Raw genomic sequence first — 17,923 nt, 5'->3', positions numbered from 1 at the left:
ATGGCCCCTTGGCTCCTGTATTCACCCTAACAGGGTGGCAGTGCCAGGGAAAGCACATCCCCTCCAGGCACCCTCCTTTGATAACTGCTTCTCTTGGGCAATGGCTGATTCCTTGATGCAATGGGAATCTTTCTCTCTACTTCATCTAATCCCACAGCACCAAGCACTGCTGAGCATCTGCAAGTCTGGCCCATTCCTTACTGTTCACCACCTGCAGGCACAGGGTCAATAAGACTCCCCTTCAAAGGTGCATCCGGATGACCGGTAACTACTGCTGCCTCTGCAACTGCCAACACTTTGCAAACAGCCCAGACATCTCCACCATGCTCATGACTGCAACCTTCCTGGCCAGCAGCATCCAGCACCCACCTGTGACACAGGGCTTTCTGTAGGGTTTCTTTCACACTCTCCTCGAGGACGACAAGCCCCAGATCTGCACTGCCTGCAGCGCTGGGCAGCGTTGCAAAGGGGAGAATGAGGACACCAGAGCAGGGAGGGGTAGGGGTGGCTCTGCCTTACCTGGCAGAGAGGATGATGACTCGAGCCTCCAGCTCCTTTGCCTCCAGCAGCAACGACGTCACATTTTTGGTTCCCGGGTCAAACTGAAGCACTTTCTCAGCCTGTGATTGGTGTGAGCAAAGCTGGTTAGTGCGGGAGCCCCAGGACTGCTTGTGAGAGCCATGCTATCTAGAAAAGGGTCAAGAGAATTCATTAAACTGCACAAAGGTCTGATCTATAAGGTTGGTTATAGCTATTTTTTCTTTTTTTTTTTTTTTCCTTTTCTTTTCTTTCTTTTCTTTCTTTCCTTCCTTTCTCTCTCTTTTAAGGTTTTGACTTTTTGGTTTTGGTTTCATTTTTTTTGCACTGTGCATGCAAACTGAAGTCAATCAAGACCCAAAAAGAGGCGTGCATTGTACAGGAAAGAGAAAAAGGCTTTGAAATGCAATTGAAAACTCAAACGAGTGTTGTTTTTCAAAAACATGGGAAATGACACAAAAAAAAACCATATTGCACAGGGTTAACTTCTGGGAGTAGAAGTGAGCAACTTACACCAAGGAACCGTTTCCTTTGGGGAGGAAAGGGGGTTGATTCAACTTTCCAAAAAAAAAAAAATTCAAAAGAAAAACTTGCAAGTTAATTACTGGTTCACATGCATGTTTCAAAAATAAATCCTTCCAGGGTCAGCTGGCTACGTTTCCATTCTCAAGTCCAAACCAAGCTATCTCAACATAAAAACGTGCTACCAAGAAACACGGTCATGGATCTTTTTTATTTTTATTTTTCTTTCTTTTCTTTTCTTTTTTTTTCTCTTTCTCTTTTATTTTTCTTTTATTTTATTTTTCTGGTGGCTGTGGCTATTTGTCATTTGCTAGTTAGGTTGGTGGGCGGCGTGCATTTCCATGCATATATACCTTGGGTCCTCGCTTGTTGTCATAGGAAAGTTGGTCGAGGTTTTCATAGTTCCTTTTTTTACTCTGATGAATAATGTGCACAGAGAAAATATGTAGACACAGAAGAATATTATAAACAGTTGAAAATGACGTGTAGTAAAGCAATCCAACATCCACCTCCTCCTCCACTGTTTGCTAAAGGGTCTCTATAACGCTGGAGCTCGCAAAAACCACTATCAGGAGAGAGTGCCTCAGCTCTCACGGGAGCGTCACGGTGCAAAGCCGTACCGGTTAGAGCAAGCCTGAGTGTCACAGCGGTTGCGATGCGGTTGCATTTCCCTTGTGGGACTGGGGAATTCTTCAGCAAGACATTTTTATCTTAAGCTCAGAAACAATCTACGCATCTCTAAGGGCCTAAGTGGTGGGGGGGTTCCATGGAATTACTGTGGAAGTAAAGGACAAAATGTTGTGTACGGAAAGTGCTGGATAAAGGCAAACTGTTACAATTAAGAGTATTAGCATCACTACCATCGGTCTTATCATTACAATCACCCTAAGAGAGTCCACAGCAAGTGAGGTGTCTCAGCTGAACTTCTCACCCCCTGCAAGGAGGGAGCAGCTTTTTGGAGCTCTGTTGCCATCCAAAAGAGAAAGACAAAGCTCTCTACGTCCTGTGTTGGCTCAAAGCGTGGCGATATGAAGCAATGGTGATCATGGGATGACATTGCAGCTTTTACCTGGTGCAATGGCTGGCCAAGGGCACCTCGTGGTTCTGCGGCAGCTACTGGAGACCATGGTGCCCATAACCTGGCCCTACATAGTGGGGTTCACTGCTTGGTGGTCGCCATGCTGCTGGCTGGAGCATCATACCTGGACTAGGGGTGGGTGGCTCAGCGTGCACTGACCCTGCAGAAAATGGACTGGAGCAGGGATCCTGCTCTTCCCCTTGTCTCCTGCCTGAGACACTTCTGCTGCTTGGCCCCAAAGGAGCCAGGAGCATGAAACCTACTTCTGGAGGTTTCCTCTCCTCCAGGCAGCATGCTGAGGGTCAACAACCTCTGCCCTCAGGAGCACTGACCCTGCAGCAGCATGCACAGAGCCCTGTGGATCTTCCTGTGACCATGACAATAACACCAACCTGATTGTGCTTGCAGGCTAGTGCTTGGCAGGTTTTGGTGGGAGATAGTCTGACCTCTTCTTGGCCTCATCTCACCCCCCGCTGGGCAGCCCTGATCTGTATATGATGTACAGGACATGGCTCTATTCTGACTTCCATTTCACAGCATCTTACGGCAATGAGAACTGATCCTTTCCAGGAACCTGACCCTTTGCACCCCCATAATGCAAGGGTTCGTGTTCCAAAGTTGTTCCTTAGGCAGCGAGGCTTTATGTCTGCAAATTGCTTTCCAAACTAAATTGCTTGCCTCTTCCTGAGCACTCGGACCAGCCTTTGGCAGGACATTTTTCCAGGTCTCCTTCCTGTGCAGCCGTGTGATCTTTCCTTTGTTCTCCTTGGACACAGCTTGACAGGCTTTTTATTGCCCCGAGTTGGGTCCTTGCAAGGAAAAGCATCCGAGGAAGCAAAATCAGCTTGGAGCCCAGGTCTGCTTCTGATGACATCCACAGTGAGGATTTCTTCAATGGCTTCTTAAGAGTCTGCTCAGATCACAGTGAGACCTGGAGTAACAACTGCCTCCAAGGGGAGTGGAGCTGCAGCAGGGCAGAGCGAATATTCTGCAGCGATGAGATACTGGTTACTTTTCCTGAGGCACCATCGATGTACCCAGAAACTTGGTCAATCCATCTTGCAGCCTCCAGCTATGAATCACCTTGATGTGTCTGCACCTTGACCCAAGCTGGTCAGCAAAGTGAAGCAGAGTCTTGGGTGCTGCAAGGCTGGACCTGATGGCACCTGATCACCTCAGTCTGTCACTAGCCCTCTTACCAGAACTACACCAGTAATGCCTCCTCTCTTTTCCTGCAGCCCTTCCCAGTTCCTCAGCCTGTGTTTCACACAGGGACCCACAAGTTAAAAATTCACTTTACACCATGTTCTCCAGCACTCACTCAAAAACTGACTGCTTTCATGAGCATCAGTGTCCCAGAGAACAGACGCCAGCACACCAAGGACCTGCCACCTCTGACTTGGAAACACTGCCTGTCACAGCATCTGGAACTCTCTCCTGAGCCTAAGCTTGGTGCGTGGTGGCCTGCCCAGATGAATGAGCAGACTTGTATTGGGATGAAGCAGTGGCTCCAGATGGAGAGTTACTGCAGGTGAGCCCCTGACCCATAACAGACCCCCAGGTGCTCAGGGACTGTGATCAGAGCCTTGAAGAGGTGGAGAGCAGTTCTCCTGCCTGCCCCTGCCCTGAGGCCCAGGCTGCCCCTGAGGAGGCTGGGGAGGGGTCCAGGACACCGCTTCATGGCATGAAGTCAGCACAGCAATGACCAGGGGAGCAATTAGACAGCAGAAGAGACTGAGGGAGGCAGGAAAGCCCCAACAGGTATCAACCACCTTCAAGACCAGTCAGACCAGTGAGTTTGACCAGAGCAAGCTCCTCAAAGGAAAAAGAAACAAGATGCAGTGGCACTACACGAAGGGAAGACAAGGTGACCTGCCACCACAGAGCACATGCCCCAGGCTGGAGGATGGCCAGGGCAATTGCAGTAGCCCAGTGGCTGCCAGGAGACACCCAGACATGTTACAGAAGCAAGGCAAATGTGGGGCAGGTCAGAGGACAGACCCTTCATCCCCCATCTTTCAAGCCCTAGATCTCAAACGGTTTCCTGTAGGATGGTCAGGAGGAAGAAGAAAGGCACCCTGTGCCCAAGAGTGCTGTGTGGAGCAAGCAGGGAGTGGAGGCATGAAAGGGAGCAGGGATGCATGAAAGCGATGCACAGGAGCTGCAGGAAAACAGAATGTAGGCATCAACATCTGCAAGGAAAGGGATGACTGTCAATGGGAACAACCTTTCCACAGCTCGCTCTGGGTGAGGAACACTGGGTTTTGGTAAGAAATAGAGTCCCTCTGCCACCCAGCGGGAAGCTGCCTTTGGAAGCAGGAGGATCCCACTGCAGCTGGTGGCACACCAGTGACTCATGATGGCCCAGGATGCTGCGAGGATGAAGCTTCTTTTGAATGACCACCAAAAACAAAAGCCTGTTGGGCAGTGTGGCTTGTGCCAGCACCCCTGCACCAGTTGTTCCTCCAGTGCTTGATGAGAGGTGATGAAGGGCAGTGGCACGCTGCTCTCTCTGGTCTGTCAGTTCCACCACCAAGTCCAAGCACAAGAAGCATATACAGCCACATCTCCCCAACGGCCAACTGTCACGTGTCCAGCATCTCTTGGTGGGGCTGGAGAAGAGCAGGTTATGGTCCCTGCCTGTAATCCACGGAGGGAACAGCCAGGAATGGTGCAATGGTGGAGATGGTGCAAGACTCCCTGCTGCTGGAGGCTTGGAGGCTCAGGCTTTGCCCATAGGAAGGGGACCTCACCCTGTGCTGGGACTTCACCTTTGTCTTCTGGACAGGTGCCTGCCTTGGAAGCACCGCAGCCGAACTGCTCCTTGTGTTCTCCTTCCCTGCTTGTCTTGAATGCTTGCTTGATCCTTCTACTCAACGGCAGCAGGTCTATGGTTGTCCTCCTGAATTTCTACCAGGCTCGGGGACCTCCCCTGCCTCCCTCCCTGTGCCCTGCATGGCCCTCAGTGCAGGGGCAGTGCACCTCCTCGATAAAGCTGCTCCCGCCAGCCACAGCCCTCTTGTACCAGCATGGGGTGTCAGGAAAGCAGCGGTTGGCATGAGCTTCAATGGAGATGGGAACGGGGGCCTCAGCCCGCAGAGCCGACAGCTTTATAGAGAGGGTGCATTACACCTCCGTGCGCCCTGGTCCCTCCTAAGCCACTAAGGTGAGCTCCGGTTTGCCAATTCAGAAGCTGCTTTTCGGGGCTGGTTTGGCACTGCTGGGCCTGCCTGGCCCCTGGGTGGCTTTAATGGGGCAGGTGCTTCCCTAAGCTGAGCGACTGGTCCTCTCCTTAGCTGGGAATCTTGGGCGAGGCATTTGCAGAGCTCCAGGTTATCCTTCCCTTCATTTTGTAGTCGATTTACATGTAGGAGATTTTGACCATGGCAAAGCAAGTGAAATGAATAAAGTACAAAGTTCTGTCAGGTACTAGTCAGACACTGTTGATGCTTTAAGCATGTTAGCCATGTTACAATGGAAAGAAAAGGTGTTTTACATACAGAAATCTACATACATACAACAGCCCGAGACTTCTAGTTTTGTTGTTGTTGCTTAAACAAAGCTACAAGACAATGTTCAGGAACTGACCTTGGACTCTCTCTCCTCCAAGAGCGTCTCCAGCTTCTTTTGTGCAGCACGACCTTCGTGGTCGTCACTGACTATCAGAATGACGTGGTTCCAGTTGAAGACTCTCATCATCTCAAACCAGACGTTGGCCTGGTGAGAGTACGGTGGGACCGTGCGCAAAAAGGAGAGGTGGATGCTCTGCAAGGAAGAACAAGAGCTCAACAGACTGGTTGGGTTGTGTCTCAGGGAACGGACGGGTTTGCAGGGGCAGGGCTGGGATCGCAAGGCCAAAGAGGCTGAGGAGAAATTTTGGGTAGACCTCTGGGCTGCCCACCTTGAGGTACCCTCTGGGACCTGCACTCCTTTCTCCTGGCTGAAAAGCAAACCCTGGTTATGATTTTTTACCTCTCTGGTTAATCCAGTGCATGGCAAAGAGAGGTTTTTGCTTTGTGGTCTGTAAATGAAGAAAAGCCTGTTCAGGAACAAATCGTCAGCAACATTCAGTGCAAATATAGCCTTTCCTCTTAGACTGTCTGAAAATGTTACTGAGCAATGGACATCAGAAAGAACATGAATTCACAGAATCACAGAATTAGAGAATGGTTTGTGTTGGAAGAGACCTCAAAGCTCATCCAGTTCTCTGAGAGAAGCTCAGAAAAGCAGTTTTGTATTGTGCTGTTTGGCTGTTTCTAGGTCAGCCTGTTCTGCAGTGGCACACAGGAGGAGACAGCTCTGGACTCCTGCCCTGACTAACCTATCTGATTTGGGTAAAGACATCTTTATGGTTGGATGACTGAGCAACAGCAATGCCAGCCTAATTGAGTACAGCACCCTTAGGGGAGCAATTGGACCAAAAGCTGTAGCTGACAGAGAGGTTTCAAAAAATGCAGCGTTTCCAAAAGGCCCTAGAGTCAAATATTAGAAAATGAACGTGCTTGTGCTCGGCATGCGCCCTGCTTGACAGAGCAGCTACATGCTGCAGGGACACAGGAATCTGAACAACAAAGGACAAAAAGGAAAGCACCAAAATAGTTCTTTTTATAAGGCTGAGATGGTTTTCTAGACCAAACAGGGCTTGTTTGGACCTGCTCATCCAGAAACTGGACCCAGCATGTGTCAGAAATCATAATGTCCTCAATAGGCCAAAGTAGTTAATGCTGGAAGAGAAAAAGCAGTATGTCTACCATGGACACATGCAGGAGGAAGAGGAAGGCCAGATAATGCCTTTTCCTCACTCTAAACACAGTGATAAAGTCAAACCAAACCACACAATGTATAGAAAATAGCACAAACCCCTATCATGGTCTCTGCACTGGGACAGCAGGTCTGTTCTGCCTGGGCCCAAAACAAAGAATTGATAGAGGCAGCAGCAGAACTACCTGAGCGCTGGGAGCCTTTCCTGATTACTGAAGAGACTGGAGGAACCGTGGATGTTTGCTAGAAGGAGGAACTGATCAGGAGAGCCATAACAAGCGTCTCAGAGCTGCAGTTTCGTATCACTGATACAAACATTCCCCGTTACTCAAAGAGCAGGAGAAATGCAGCTCACCCCACAAGCCCAGCACTAAGCAGCAAGATAGGAAGGAAGACCCATGGGGACAAACAGTGGAAGGACAACCATGGTGCCTCCACACCAGCACAGGGCTCAAGCTCTCTTTGGAGCCAGCAGGGACGTCAGCGTGTTGCCAGCCCAGGTCCACAGCCCAGGCCAGGGGCACACAAGATGGGGTTAAGCACTTTTAATATTTAACCCCTGAGCGTTTGTAATTGGTTTAAGAAAATCCAGGGAAAATGAAAATGGGGGAAAATCAGAAGAGAGAAAAGAAATTAAAAAAAGAACAGAGTAGCTAATAATAATAATAATAATAAAAAAAATCTGAAAAATAAAGGCAAAAAATAAAAATTCTAACTGAAAATTATTTCAATCCCTTTTTGAAATGAAAACATCTTTGGCATTTCAATATTGCATCAGATTATCTTCTAGTTTCCCAATTAGCTTGCAAAAAGTGCTGCTTAATCTGGTCGTGGCTTTCTTAAGTGTTGTAACTGCACATCGCTGGATTCAGGTGAGTGAATTGTATTACAAAGTTGTTGGAGAGCCACTCGATTTAACAAGAAAAATTTGCTTTCTGAGGCAGAGTCAAAGGGGTCATGGACTTGCTTTGATGATGTCTCAGCTCCTGGATTACAGGCTCATGGTTTTTAAACAGGATAATGAAGAATAATTAATTGCAAGCACCAAGCATGGATGTCAGGGTGAGCACTCACTTCTTGAGCCCCTCTTTTGAAACACACGGGGCTGCTGAGCTTCTCTGCAGGGCCCAAAGATTGGCAGAAAAATGAAAGTAGAGTCCCCCAGAGGTTAGAAAGTCCAGCTTGTGATGTGCAGGGGCAGCTGGGACCCAGATTTTGTGGGATCTGATTTCCCCTCTCGCAGCATACACAGTGAAAGCCTCTGAAACCTAGTCCAGAGCTTTCCTGGCCCTGCAGTGCATGGACACAGGGGCTGTACTGCAGAGTATGAGGATGCAGTGATTTATGCAACATATTTAGCCCATTTTTAGGCGAGTAACTGCTATTAAAGACCGGACTTTTAACACAGTCTCTATGAGACAGCCCGCACAGTACGTTCACTCACTTCAGCTGCACCACCCATCAGCACCACCCCTGCTGGTACTGCTACAAGTGCCCTACCTCTGAGCTGCTGTGGGTGGTAACCTGCTCCTCTCAAATCAGGCGCACATTCAAAATGCTCCTCATTTCAAACCAGCAGCTCCCCTGGTAAGATGTTCTGCAGATTCACATCCTTTGCTTTCCTCTGTGTGGCTGCTGCCTGCCCGGAGGGCTGGGATTGTGAGCAGCTTTCTACAGTATTTTCCTATACCTGATTTCCAAACCTGAGTGCTCAGCCCTGTGCTTCCGCACTGAACTCTACTTCAGCAAACAGTAAGTAAATACATGTTGGGATCAAATCCAGGCTTCAAAGTGGAATCAACTCAGCAGAAACCCATGGGGCTGGCGACTAAATACACTGGGATGAGTGTAGTTGTGAGACTGTGCACATGTGCTGGGTCAGGACTCTAGTGAACTGTGAATTATTAGTGGTGCTGACTTGGTTGATATGAGTAGCTATTAAGAAGAGCTAAGTTTGAATAGATTATGTGTATGTGTATGTATGCACATGTGACAGCAAGGACTCTGTGTGCATAAACATGAGCACTTATATGCAGAAAGCATGTATGAGCACTTTCCCATGCAGGGAATGTGCTTGGGGGCTTGAATAGCTGCACATGGCCATGCCATACCTGGGGCAGGGTGCACATGTAGGTGCCTATTGATGGAGTTTGTGTGTATGTTGTGGGGCCACCAGGCAGTGTATGTGTGCCCACACAAGGACCATGAGTGAAAGGATGCTATCTTCTTTAGCTATGTCGCCTAAGGGCTTATCACAGCTCATGGTCCATGGCTGGTAATTTTTCCTACAGGCTTGAGAAAACAATGTGCTTTTGGTTTATTACCTATGGAAATCATCTGGTCAGTCCCCCTTAGAATCACAAAACCAGCCAGGTTGGAAAAGACCTTTAAGATCATCAAGTCCAACCTTTACCCCAGCACTGCCAAGTCCACCACTAACCCATGGCACTGAGGGCCTCGGTTCTAGCAATGCATTCCAAAACTGCTGTCTGGGCAGCTTCAAGGAGATTGACAGAGATACCAATATATAAAATTCCAGATAATTCAGCAAAAGTCATCATCTGGGTATGAAGAAGAAGCCTTGGCCAGTGTCTCCATGGAAGGAGCCTGGGCTGCTCCATCCCCTGCTCTGTTCAGCCCATCTGCCAGCACACGTGTGGCTGAGCCCCATCAGAAAGCAGCCAGCCCACTGCGTGATAGCTATGGACGTGGGAGGGAGCTGAGGTAACTCTGCAATAGCTCAGACTGTGCTGGGAGGGATTTCAGTGGGGGCAGATATATGAAGGGCTCAGGCATGATGCACTGTGCACCTTTCCCTGCAGGGCATGGAGTAGAGGAGCAGTCAGCCTCTGGGGAATGGCTCCACATCACAGCAGCAGCCCTGTGGTGTGGTGGGGCTGGTCTGTCCTCCTCCTGGCTGGAACCCTGAGAGCCTGCGAAGAGCTCTCCTCCACTGGGATGAGTGGGATCCAGCACAGGCTTCAGCTCACAGAGCCCCTCATCTGCTCTGATGCCTGCAGGCCACCCCTGCTGATGGCTGTAAACCGTGCCCAAGGCAAACATCTCTGTGTTATGACAACCAGCCTCTCCAGTCACTTCCCCAGGTGCCAGTGAAGTTCTGACCCTGAACTTGGTGGAAGGGAATCACTCTTCTCCCCAGTTTAGTGGAGCTTCCCATGCTAACACTGTTCCTGATGAGTATTGGTGGCCAGTGAGACCAGTAATAAAGAAAAATATCTCTCTCAGTGAGCAGTAACCTCTGGAAGGCATGGAGTGGTTATATGGAAACAAGGAACCAGAGGGAAAAGCCAACCCCAGGACCAGGCTGGAGAGAGAAAGATACAAACCTCATTTCAACTCCCAGAACTGGGTGCTGGACATTGAAATGGCTTTCCAAGTGTGGAATAACTAAACTGTATATTCCGTCTCTTTCAGCAGCAGAGAAGGCCTGTTAGGAGCCACCCTTGGGCTGCATCTGCCTCTCTGATGGGGGCTCAGCACCACGGGGCATCAGCATGTTCCTTTATCCATATCACGTAGGTGTGGTACCACATGGTGGTGATGAACAGCACCAGACCTCCTCTTGAGCTGTGCATTTCCCCACCAGCTTTTCTCTAAGGCTTTCAGTAGCATTTCATATTTCTCATATTGCCAAGACGTCCATGTCACCTCATTTTTTTGGCTGAGATGCAAATGAGATATCAATACCCCCAATGACACATGGGGAACAGAAGCACTAAAGCAATAGTCCAGCCTGTCCATTCAAGGGCCCAGAATTATTTGCCCAGAGAAGCTGTGGCTGCCCCATCCCTGGCAGTGCTCAAGGCCAGGTTGGACACAGGGGCTTGGAGCAAGCTGCTCCAGTGGAAGGGGTCCCTGCCCGTGGCAGGGGCTGGAGCTGGAGGAGCTTTAAGGTCCTTTCCAACAGAAACCTGTCTGGGATTTCATGATTGTTATTTTTGCAATGCTCAGTCCAGGAAGGGCTCTCCATAGTGGTGGAACCACAGTGAGGGTATCGCTGCTGCCTTTACCATGAGACTCCCCCCTCCTGTCCTGCAGTTCCCTGCTCACCTCACTCAGAGGTGACCAGGATTTCAGAGATTCCTTCACTATACAGGCAGGACTGTGCTGAACAATGTGAGGAAACAGGTAACGATTTCATAAGATGTAGGCACATAATGAGGCCAAACAGAGGCTGCCAAGCCAGAGTGGCCAGTCTGGTATCTGCAATACCATTTCTAGGACAAATAGTTCTTTGAATACTGGGTACAATAAAATTCACTTCTCTCGGGTATCTTTGTTGAAAGACTGGCTACAGCTCACGGACCACTGTGCTCGACTAGAGATGCTCTGAGAGAATCAGAAGGTACTGGGCAAACCTGTGTGTGCTGAGGCCCAGGCTCTTCCTCTCCCTGGCAGCATAGCATTGGGAGGACCATAATTAACTCTGAGACTTCAACCCTCTGTGAAATTTAGCTAAAATTGGCTGATGTGTTCAAAACCAATCCGGGGCAAACACACAGCGTGATTGTACAGGCGTTTCCATAGAAACTAAGCTGAAAGATATAATTTCCTGAATTAAAAAAAAGCTGATCAGTGGGAGCCAAAAAGAGAGCCAACTGGAGGTCCCTGCACTGCACCAGCCTTGTCCTGCATGGGGTATGCAGAGCCTGTCCCATGGCTTCAGCCCCTTTGCTCTGCTGCCTCTGCTCTACTCCCACCTTCACTGTCCCCTCCAGCTCCCAACAGCCCACTCTTCAGCATCCTTCCTCCTCTACCCACCCAGTCCCTTTGCCCCATCTCCTACCTCCTCTCCTTTTCTGCAGAGACCTCAAAGTCCTCAAGCCCCTGGCTGCCTTGGTGGTAAGGGGTTTAGTTATGAGGCCAGCCAGGCAGGCGAGCTCCAAAGGGTGAGACCTGCCTGGTGAGTGCACCCCACAGCACAACATCCCCAAATACTCAGTGGGGAGCATCTCCCTGCCACTGCTGTGGGTCGCCACTGCCGCAGTGGGTCACTCCTCCAGCTCTGAAGTGAGCCAGGAGGGTTTATGAGCCAGTTTTGCAGAAAATGTGTTTTAAATAGGAAAGAAGGGCTGAAGGTGAGTCTGGCAGGGGAGCTCCCACCCCTCAGGTGAACACACACATCCAGCACAAGGTCATGCTGTGGGAAAGGCTGCTGTTTACTTCATAAGCACGGCCCTGCATTGCTGACACTGGACTGCGCAGGGCCCTCTCTCCCTGCCATCATATGTGCTGTGACAAGGTCCCTCTCGGTGACGTTGCTATCAGACCTATCCCCTCCCCATAGCAGCATGAACCAAAATCCTCCTGCCATTTCTCACCCGCTGCCTGCCCTCTCCCTTTGTCTGCCAGCTCCATTTCTATCCCTTTCCTTCCACCAGTGCCTGGTGGGATGCTGCCAGGGTATGCAGGTCCCCAGCCCTGCCAGCCGCCATTGCTTTCACTGCATTGCCGCTGCCATGGTTTTATAGCATGGGAGATGCCAAGACCTGCTGCTGCTCCAGCCAAGCTGGTGCATCTCTGGGAGCCTCTGCCCCTCCCTCCTCAAATTTGACTTCATTCAGCATGTAGGCGGAGGGACTATTTTTGCACTGAACATTTGCATTTGTGAACAGTCACATTTTCCAAGCAAAGGCCAATTCATGCTTCAGAACAGGCCTGATCTCACCCACTGAGCTCGTGCACCTGGACCAGCACCTCCACCGAGGCTGCAGTGGCATGCAGACAGCCTGGCTCTGCTCAGCTCCTCTTTCTGCTTCTACTGATCACGGAGTGTGTTTGCAGGATGGGTTCTGAGCTGAGTGCCTGGCTTGGAAGGTCTGGCCAGTGCAGCACCTCATTGCTCCAGCCCCTGCTCATGGCAGGACCTCATCCATCCTGACAGCCTCCATGTTTCCACAGGTTTGAGATGCTGGAATTCAAACATCTTTCTTTAGTGCTGGCCAGACTGAATGTCACGTAAAGCCTCAGGGTATCTTGTGAGTCTATTCTATCATCTCCCCTACCACTGTCACATAAATCCAGAGAAATCAACGCAACCAAACAGCCTTCAAGCCCCAGAGAGCTCCTGCCTGATGTATAGGCTTCACCAGGATGCTTCTGCAATCCCCCCTTGCACCCAGGACCCCCAGCTGTCCCTGCAGAGCAGGAGCTGGTTCTGCCGTGGCTGGTGAACAGCGAACCCTGGCAGAGCATCGCTGCAGGAATCATCCAGCACTATGTAGGTCAGCACTGCCAGCTGTGAAAAAAATGGTGGACCAGGGAATGCGAGAGGGAGGGAGGGAGCTGGAGGTTTAACTGGAGAGGAGGGATGGACAGAGACATAGAGATAGGCATAGTGTAGACATCATTAACCCTCTTGATGGGCACTCTTGGTTTACAGCACACGTATGAGGTACTAGACTAGAAACATGCATCAGTTACCTTATCAGAATATATAGACATGCGTGTTGTCAGACCAATGACAGGGATCCTGTAGAAGCCAGCTGTGTATGATACGGGTGTTGGTGTTAGGTGATCGTTGGGAGCAGGAGGGTGACTAACTAATATTGCATAGACCTGCAGGACAGGATACACGACACAAACATTATTTCACAGGAGCACATTGGCCATCAAGTGTGATTTTTATTCTTATTTTTCCCTTTTCTGCAGCTTAAAACAGCCCCATGTTAACAAAATGGTCAGGAGCAGTGAAGTCAGGAAGGATACGGGGAGCAAGGGGTGCTGTGCCATGGGCTGTGGAGGTGATGGGTCTGCTCACAGTTGTATCTTAATGGAAATGCCACTCTGATTGCTAAACTAATAACTTCCCTGGATTACAGATTAAAGGGAAACATTTCCCTTTCAGTCACACTGTGTAATGCGATTTCTTTAACCACACATTTAATACTCAGTTGTAATTCCCCTCTGAGGACTATTACAAACAAAGTGGTCAGCTGGGACTGGGAGCAGGAGCCGGCGGAGCCGGGGAGCAGAGCAGCCATCTGGCCCTTGGCACAAGGAGACAGGAGGAAGCCGGGGGGGGCAGGAGCCGGGATCTGCCCTCGGCACACTGCATGATGGGATCTGGGTTAAACCCAAATGGGAGAGAAGGATCTGGGCAAGATCCCGCTGTTGTTACAGGGCTGGGTTTTTGGTCCCTAGCAGGATCCTATTTTGTGTCAAATGGAGAGGAAGGAGCTGGGTAACCCCCAGGGAATCCTTTGTTACACTGATGCCCTTTCGCAGCACAAGGAATGTCCCCAGCTGGTGACAGGTCTCCAGCTAGGGTGAATCAGTGCAAGGACTTTGATGTCTGGGAGGAAATAACACTCCTTCCTCCTCCAAGCATCTGCCTGAGCCGCAGGATGTGCTCTGTGCCCAGGCTGGAGGGATGGCTTGCAAGGACAGGGGCATTAGGGTTGGTGACATATTGGTGAGAGTGGGAAGGGGAAGACTCTGCCTGGTGTTGGGTTGGAGCAAGCTCAGGGCACAGCAGTGGGTGACAGGAGCCATTTTGCATGTACAGGCTCCATCCCCTCTCTGCCTCACAGCTCCTGCTTGGGCAGAGCCGCAGTGGGTGAGGATGAGGGTGGCTGGAAGAAGCCCTTGGGTTCGGGACAGAGTGGCCACCGCCAGTACCCTGACCTCCAGCACCCACAGACCCCTCTGTGCCCTGCATTAGCTGCCTCCCACATCCACTGCTCATGCAGGGATGTGCCAGCACTTGTAACCCTGCCCCAGCCTGGGCTCCATGGGGTTTGCCAGGGGGCCACGGCTTAGGGGGGGCATGGACACAGGCACCCATCAGCCTGATGGCTTCAATGGGGCCTCGGCTCAGCAAGGGGCTGGACTGAGCCTGCTGCCTCCCCCCTGCTCCCCACTGGGCAGTGGGTATCTCTTACAGCCTGCACTGCGCATCCTGCCTGGCTCTGCCACCATCCCCAGGGACATCTCCAGACATCCTCCATCCCCACGTTGGGCAGCTGAGCTGTGAACATGCCTCTCCGGCTCTGTTCCCCTCCCTGGCTGTGTGTGCCCGAGTGCATACATGTGTTCATATGTGCATGCTGGTGTGCGTGTGTCTCAGTGGCGCGGGTGTTCATGCAATCTGTGTGTGTGTTTGTACCAATGTAACAGATCCGTGCACACCTTTTGCATGTGCATGGGTGTGTTTGATGTGTGTGTGGGGATTGTACCTGCCTGTTTGCCCACCTGATGGCCCCGGGGGGGGGTGGTGGGGGTGGTGGAATGGGGCTGGTTGGCTGAGCTCACACAGGGAGGATAGAGGGCCCAGGCCATAGGGCACCCAGAGGACACAGAGCACCCAGCACCACTGCAGGTTCCGATTGCTCCCTTGTGGGTGCTGAGCATGACCCATGCAAGCAGGAGGGAGGAGCGTGCTGTGCTTATGTGTGCAGGCATGCAGGCACAGCATGCACTGTGTGTGTGCCCACAGCTCCCTGTGTGTGTGTGCATGCTGTGTCTGTGTGCCTGTCTCGTGTGTGTGGCAGTGGGTGTACTGGTGTGCCAAATTCATGCTTTGTGTGGTGCTGTGTGTGATGGCGGTGTGCAGCCATGATGCACAGTCATTTGAGTGTGTGTCCTGGGGGGGGGGCAGGTACATGTGTGTGCACACAGTGGGGTGTGTTTGTGTGTCTCGGTGTGTGCACCTGGTGCAGTGTGTGCTCATGTGTGCACATGGATACATGTCTGCATGTGGCATAGCGTGTGTGCACCAGTGTGTTTGCACACTGGTATGAGTGTAGACACAATGCATGTGTGCACATGGCATGTGCATGTACATGCAGAGCAGCCCACGGCCATTCTGACAGTGACATGTATGTGTGTGCATGTGTGGAGGTCCCCCATGCCCACAGCCTGTGGATGCTCATGTGTGCATGAGCACATACCCAGGCACATACAGCCCTGTGTGCATCATGCATGTCTGCGGTGCATGTGCACCTGCATGTTTCTTTCTGCATGCGTGCTCCGGGTGCGAGAGCCTGTTTGCACCCCGGGGTGTGTGTAAGTGTCCATGTGTGCCCCGAGGAGGCATGTTTGAGCCTGTGTGTGCCCGGTGTGTGTATGTAAGTGCCCCTGTGACCCCCGGGGTGTGTGCGGGTGCCTTTGCGGGAGGTGCAGCCCTGCCGCGCTTACATAAAGGCTGCAATGCGGGCAGCGGCACCCCGGGGCAGGACCCCGCTTACCGCGGCTCTGCCCGCCCGCAGCCAAGGGGAGGAACCCGGGGCGGAGGGGAACCGGGGTCACTCCGGCTCCGGGGATGGGGCGGGGGTGCCCGGCGGCGGCGGTGGTGGTGGAGGGGGATGTCGCCGTCCCGGGATACCTGGCTGGAGATGAGGTCCTCGCAGACGGAAAGGGCCATTTGGATGGCGTTGGGCTTGTGCGTGACCGAGGTGGCGTTGAGCTGGAGCTTCCATGTGCCGTGCCGCTTGTTGGCCTGGTTCACCGCCTCGCGGAAGATCTGCTCGTGCTTCTTGGTGCTCAGCACCGCGCCGATGTTGACGATCTTGGGGTCGCAGCCTGCGCGGGCGAAGGAGGACGAGAAGAGCAGGGCGAGCAGCAGCAGCCGCATGGTGCTCATCCACGGCCGGCCCGGACCGACCGGGCCCCCCTCGCCAGCGCCCCCCGGCTCAGGTGCCGCCCGCCCGGCTCAGCGCGGCCGCGGGGCCCGGCCCGGCCCGGCCCGGCTCGGCGCGGCTCCGCCGGGCGCTCTCCGTGGTGCTGAACCGCCCGCGCTCTGCGCCCGCCCCGCCCCGCCCGCCCCCGGCCCCTCTGCCGCAGCGCCCGCCCCGGCCCCAGCGGAGACGGGAGGAACCTGGGACCTCCCTCGCTCCCATCAGCCCCCCATCACCACCACCCCCACCCCCCCCCACATCACCCCCCATCACCATCAACCCCCCCCCCCCACCACTACTGCTCCCCGTCAACCCCCACCACCCCCACATCACCACCATCCCCCGTCACCACCACCTTCCCCACACCATCGGTGTCCCCCCACTAACACCAACCCTACCCTCCCCACCGTCCCCCCATCACCACCCCCCACCTCCACCACCACCATCAACCCCCCACACACCATCAGCCCCCAGCACCATCAACCACCATACCCTCTACCCCATTTTACCCCCCTCAACTCCCACCACCTCCCCTCTCCAACCTTCCCACCACCACTACCCCCCTCACCACCCCCTAACCCCGGCGCTGAGGCAGAGCCTCCCAGAACACACTGACTGATCCATGGGGTCCCGCTGACCAGTGTTGGGGGACACACAGGTCTGGGGTCTGGCTCCCACCCAGGAAGGGGTTTAGGGTGCAGGGGGGGCAGAGCTTGCCTGGGGCTGAGCCTCCACTTGTAATGGGGTGTACTCCATCCTTCCCACCCTCACTGCCCATTCCCAGGATGAGTGCCCCTCTTGCCTTGGGAGGCATAGTCACACATGACACAGTGTCACCAGACATAATGACACCGGACTGGGGTAGAACAGGGTCTTCAGGATTTGTCCTCCAGAGCAAATAGTCCCAGTTGTGCAGCGTCTCTGAACAACCTGGCCTGGCTGGGGATGAATGCTGCTGGGGTCTGTGTTCGCTCTAAGTGCTGGAGAAACCCCCCTTGACCAACGCAACTCTTGGGCAGAGATGTTAAGCAAATGCTCAGGCTGGTTCCTTGGCTTCACTTTGTTCCTCCACACAGAGCCACTGCTCCGCCAGACATTAGCTCACAGGGCAACCAGCCATTTTCCTCCACTACATTCACCATGTAACTCCTGGATATGACCCTAAGATTTGTCTGCTGAGGAGATTTCTTGGGTTTCTCTTTATCTACCTGCTCTGGGGTTACCATTAGCCTCCCCAAAGGGAATGGAGGCATGACAGCTAGTGGCCAACGTCTGGAGGACAGTCCTGCCCCACGGCTGAATGGGGTTGAGCTCCACTCCTGTACCATGTCTCTCCCATTCCAGGGCCAGAGGGGAGAGGCAGCCAGAACCCGATGTCCCCCAGATC

At 52.5% G+C, this 17,923-nt stretch overlaps 1 protein-coding gene across 5 annotated transcripts in view; it reads right to left on the bottom strand.

The window, feature by feature from the left end:
- GRIN1 (glutamate ionotropic receptor NMDA type subunit 1) overlaps positions 1 to 16,502 on the bottom strand; it is a 37,446-nt gene extending 20,944 nt beyond the window's left edge. For 3 of the 5 annotated variants that reach the window (XM_065695416.1, XM_065695418.1, XM_065695414.1), the window contains exons 1-4: positions 16,245 to 16,502; positions 13,343 to 13,477; positions 5,726 to 5,902; positions 520 to 620 (exon numbers count right to left, since the gene is read on the bottom strand). In XM_065695416.1, the coding sequence (XP_065551488.1) occupies positions 520 to 620; positions 5,726 to 5,902; positions 13,343 to 13,477; positions 16,245 to 16,502 (671 nt within the window). Of the gene's footprint in view, positions 1 to 519; positions 621 to 1,412; positions 1,476 to 5,725; positions 5,903 to 13,342; positions 13,478 to 16,244 lie in introns of all 5 variants that reach the window. The other 2 variants (XM_065695415.1, XM_065695417.1) reach the window with 1 other exon arrangement.
- Between the last annotated feature and the right edge of the window lie 1,421 nt (positions 16,503 to 17,923).

This window comes from Lathamus discolor, chromosome 15 (genome assembly GCF_037157495.1).
Source record: "Lathamus discolor isolate bLatDis1 chromosome 15, bLatDis1.hap1, whole genome shotgun sequence".
In the NCBI taxonomy this organism is placed as follows: Eukaryota; Metazoa; Chordata; class Aves; order Psittaciformes; family Psittacidae; genus Lathamus; species Lathamus discolor.
This window is presented reverse-complemented; position numbering and strand designations above follow the sequence as displayed.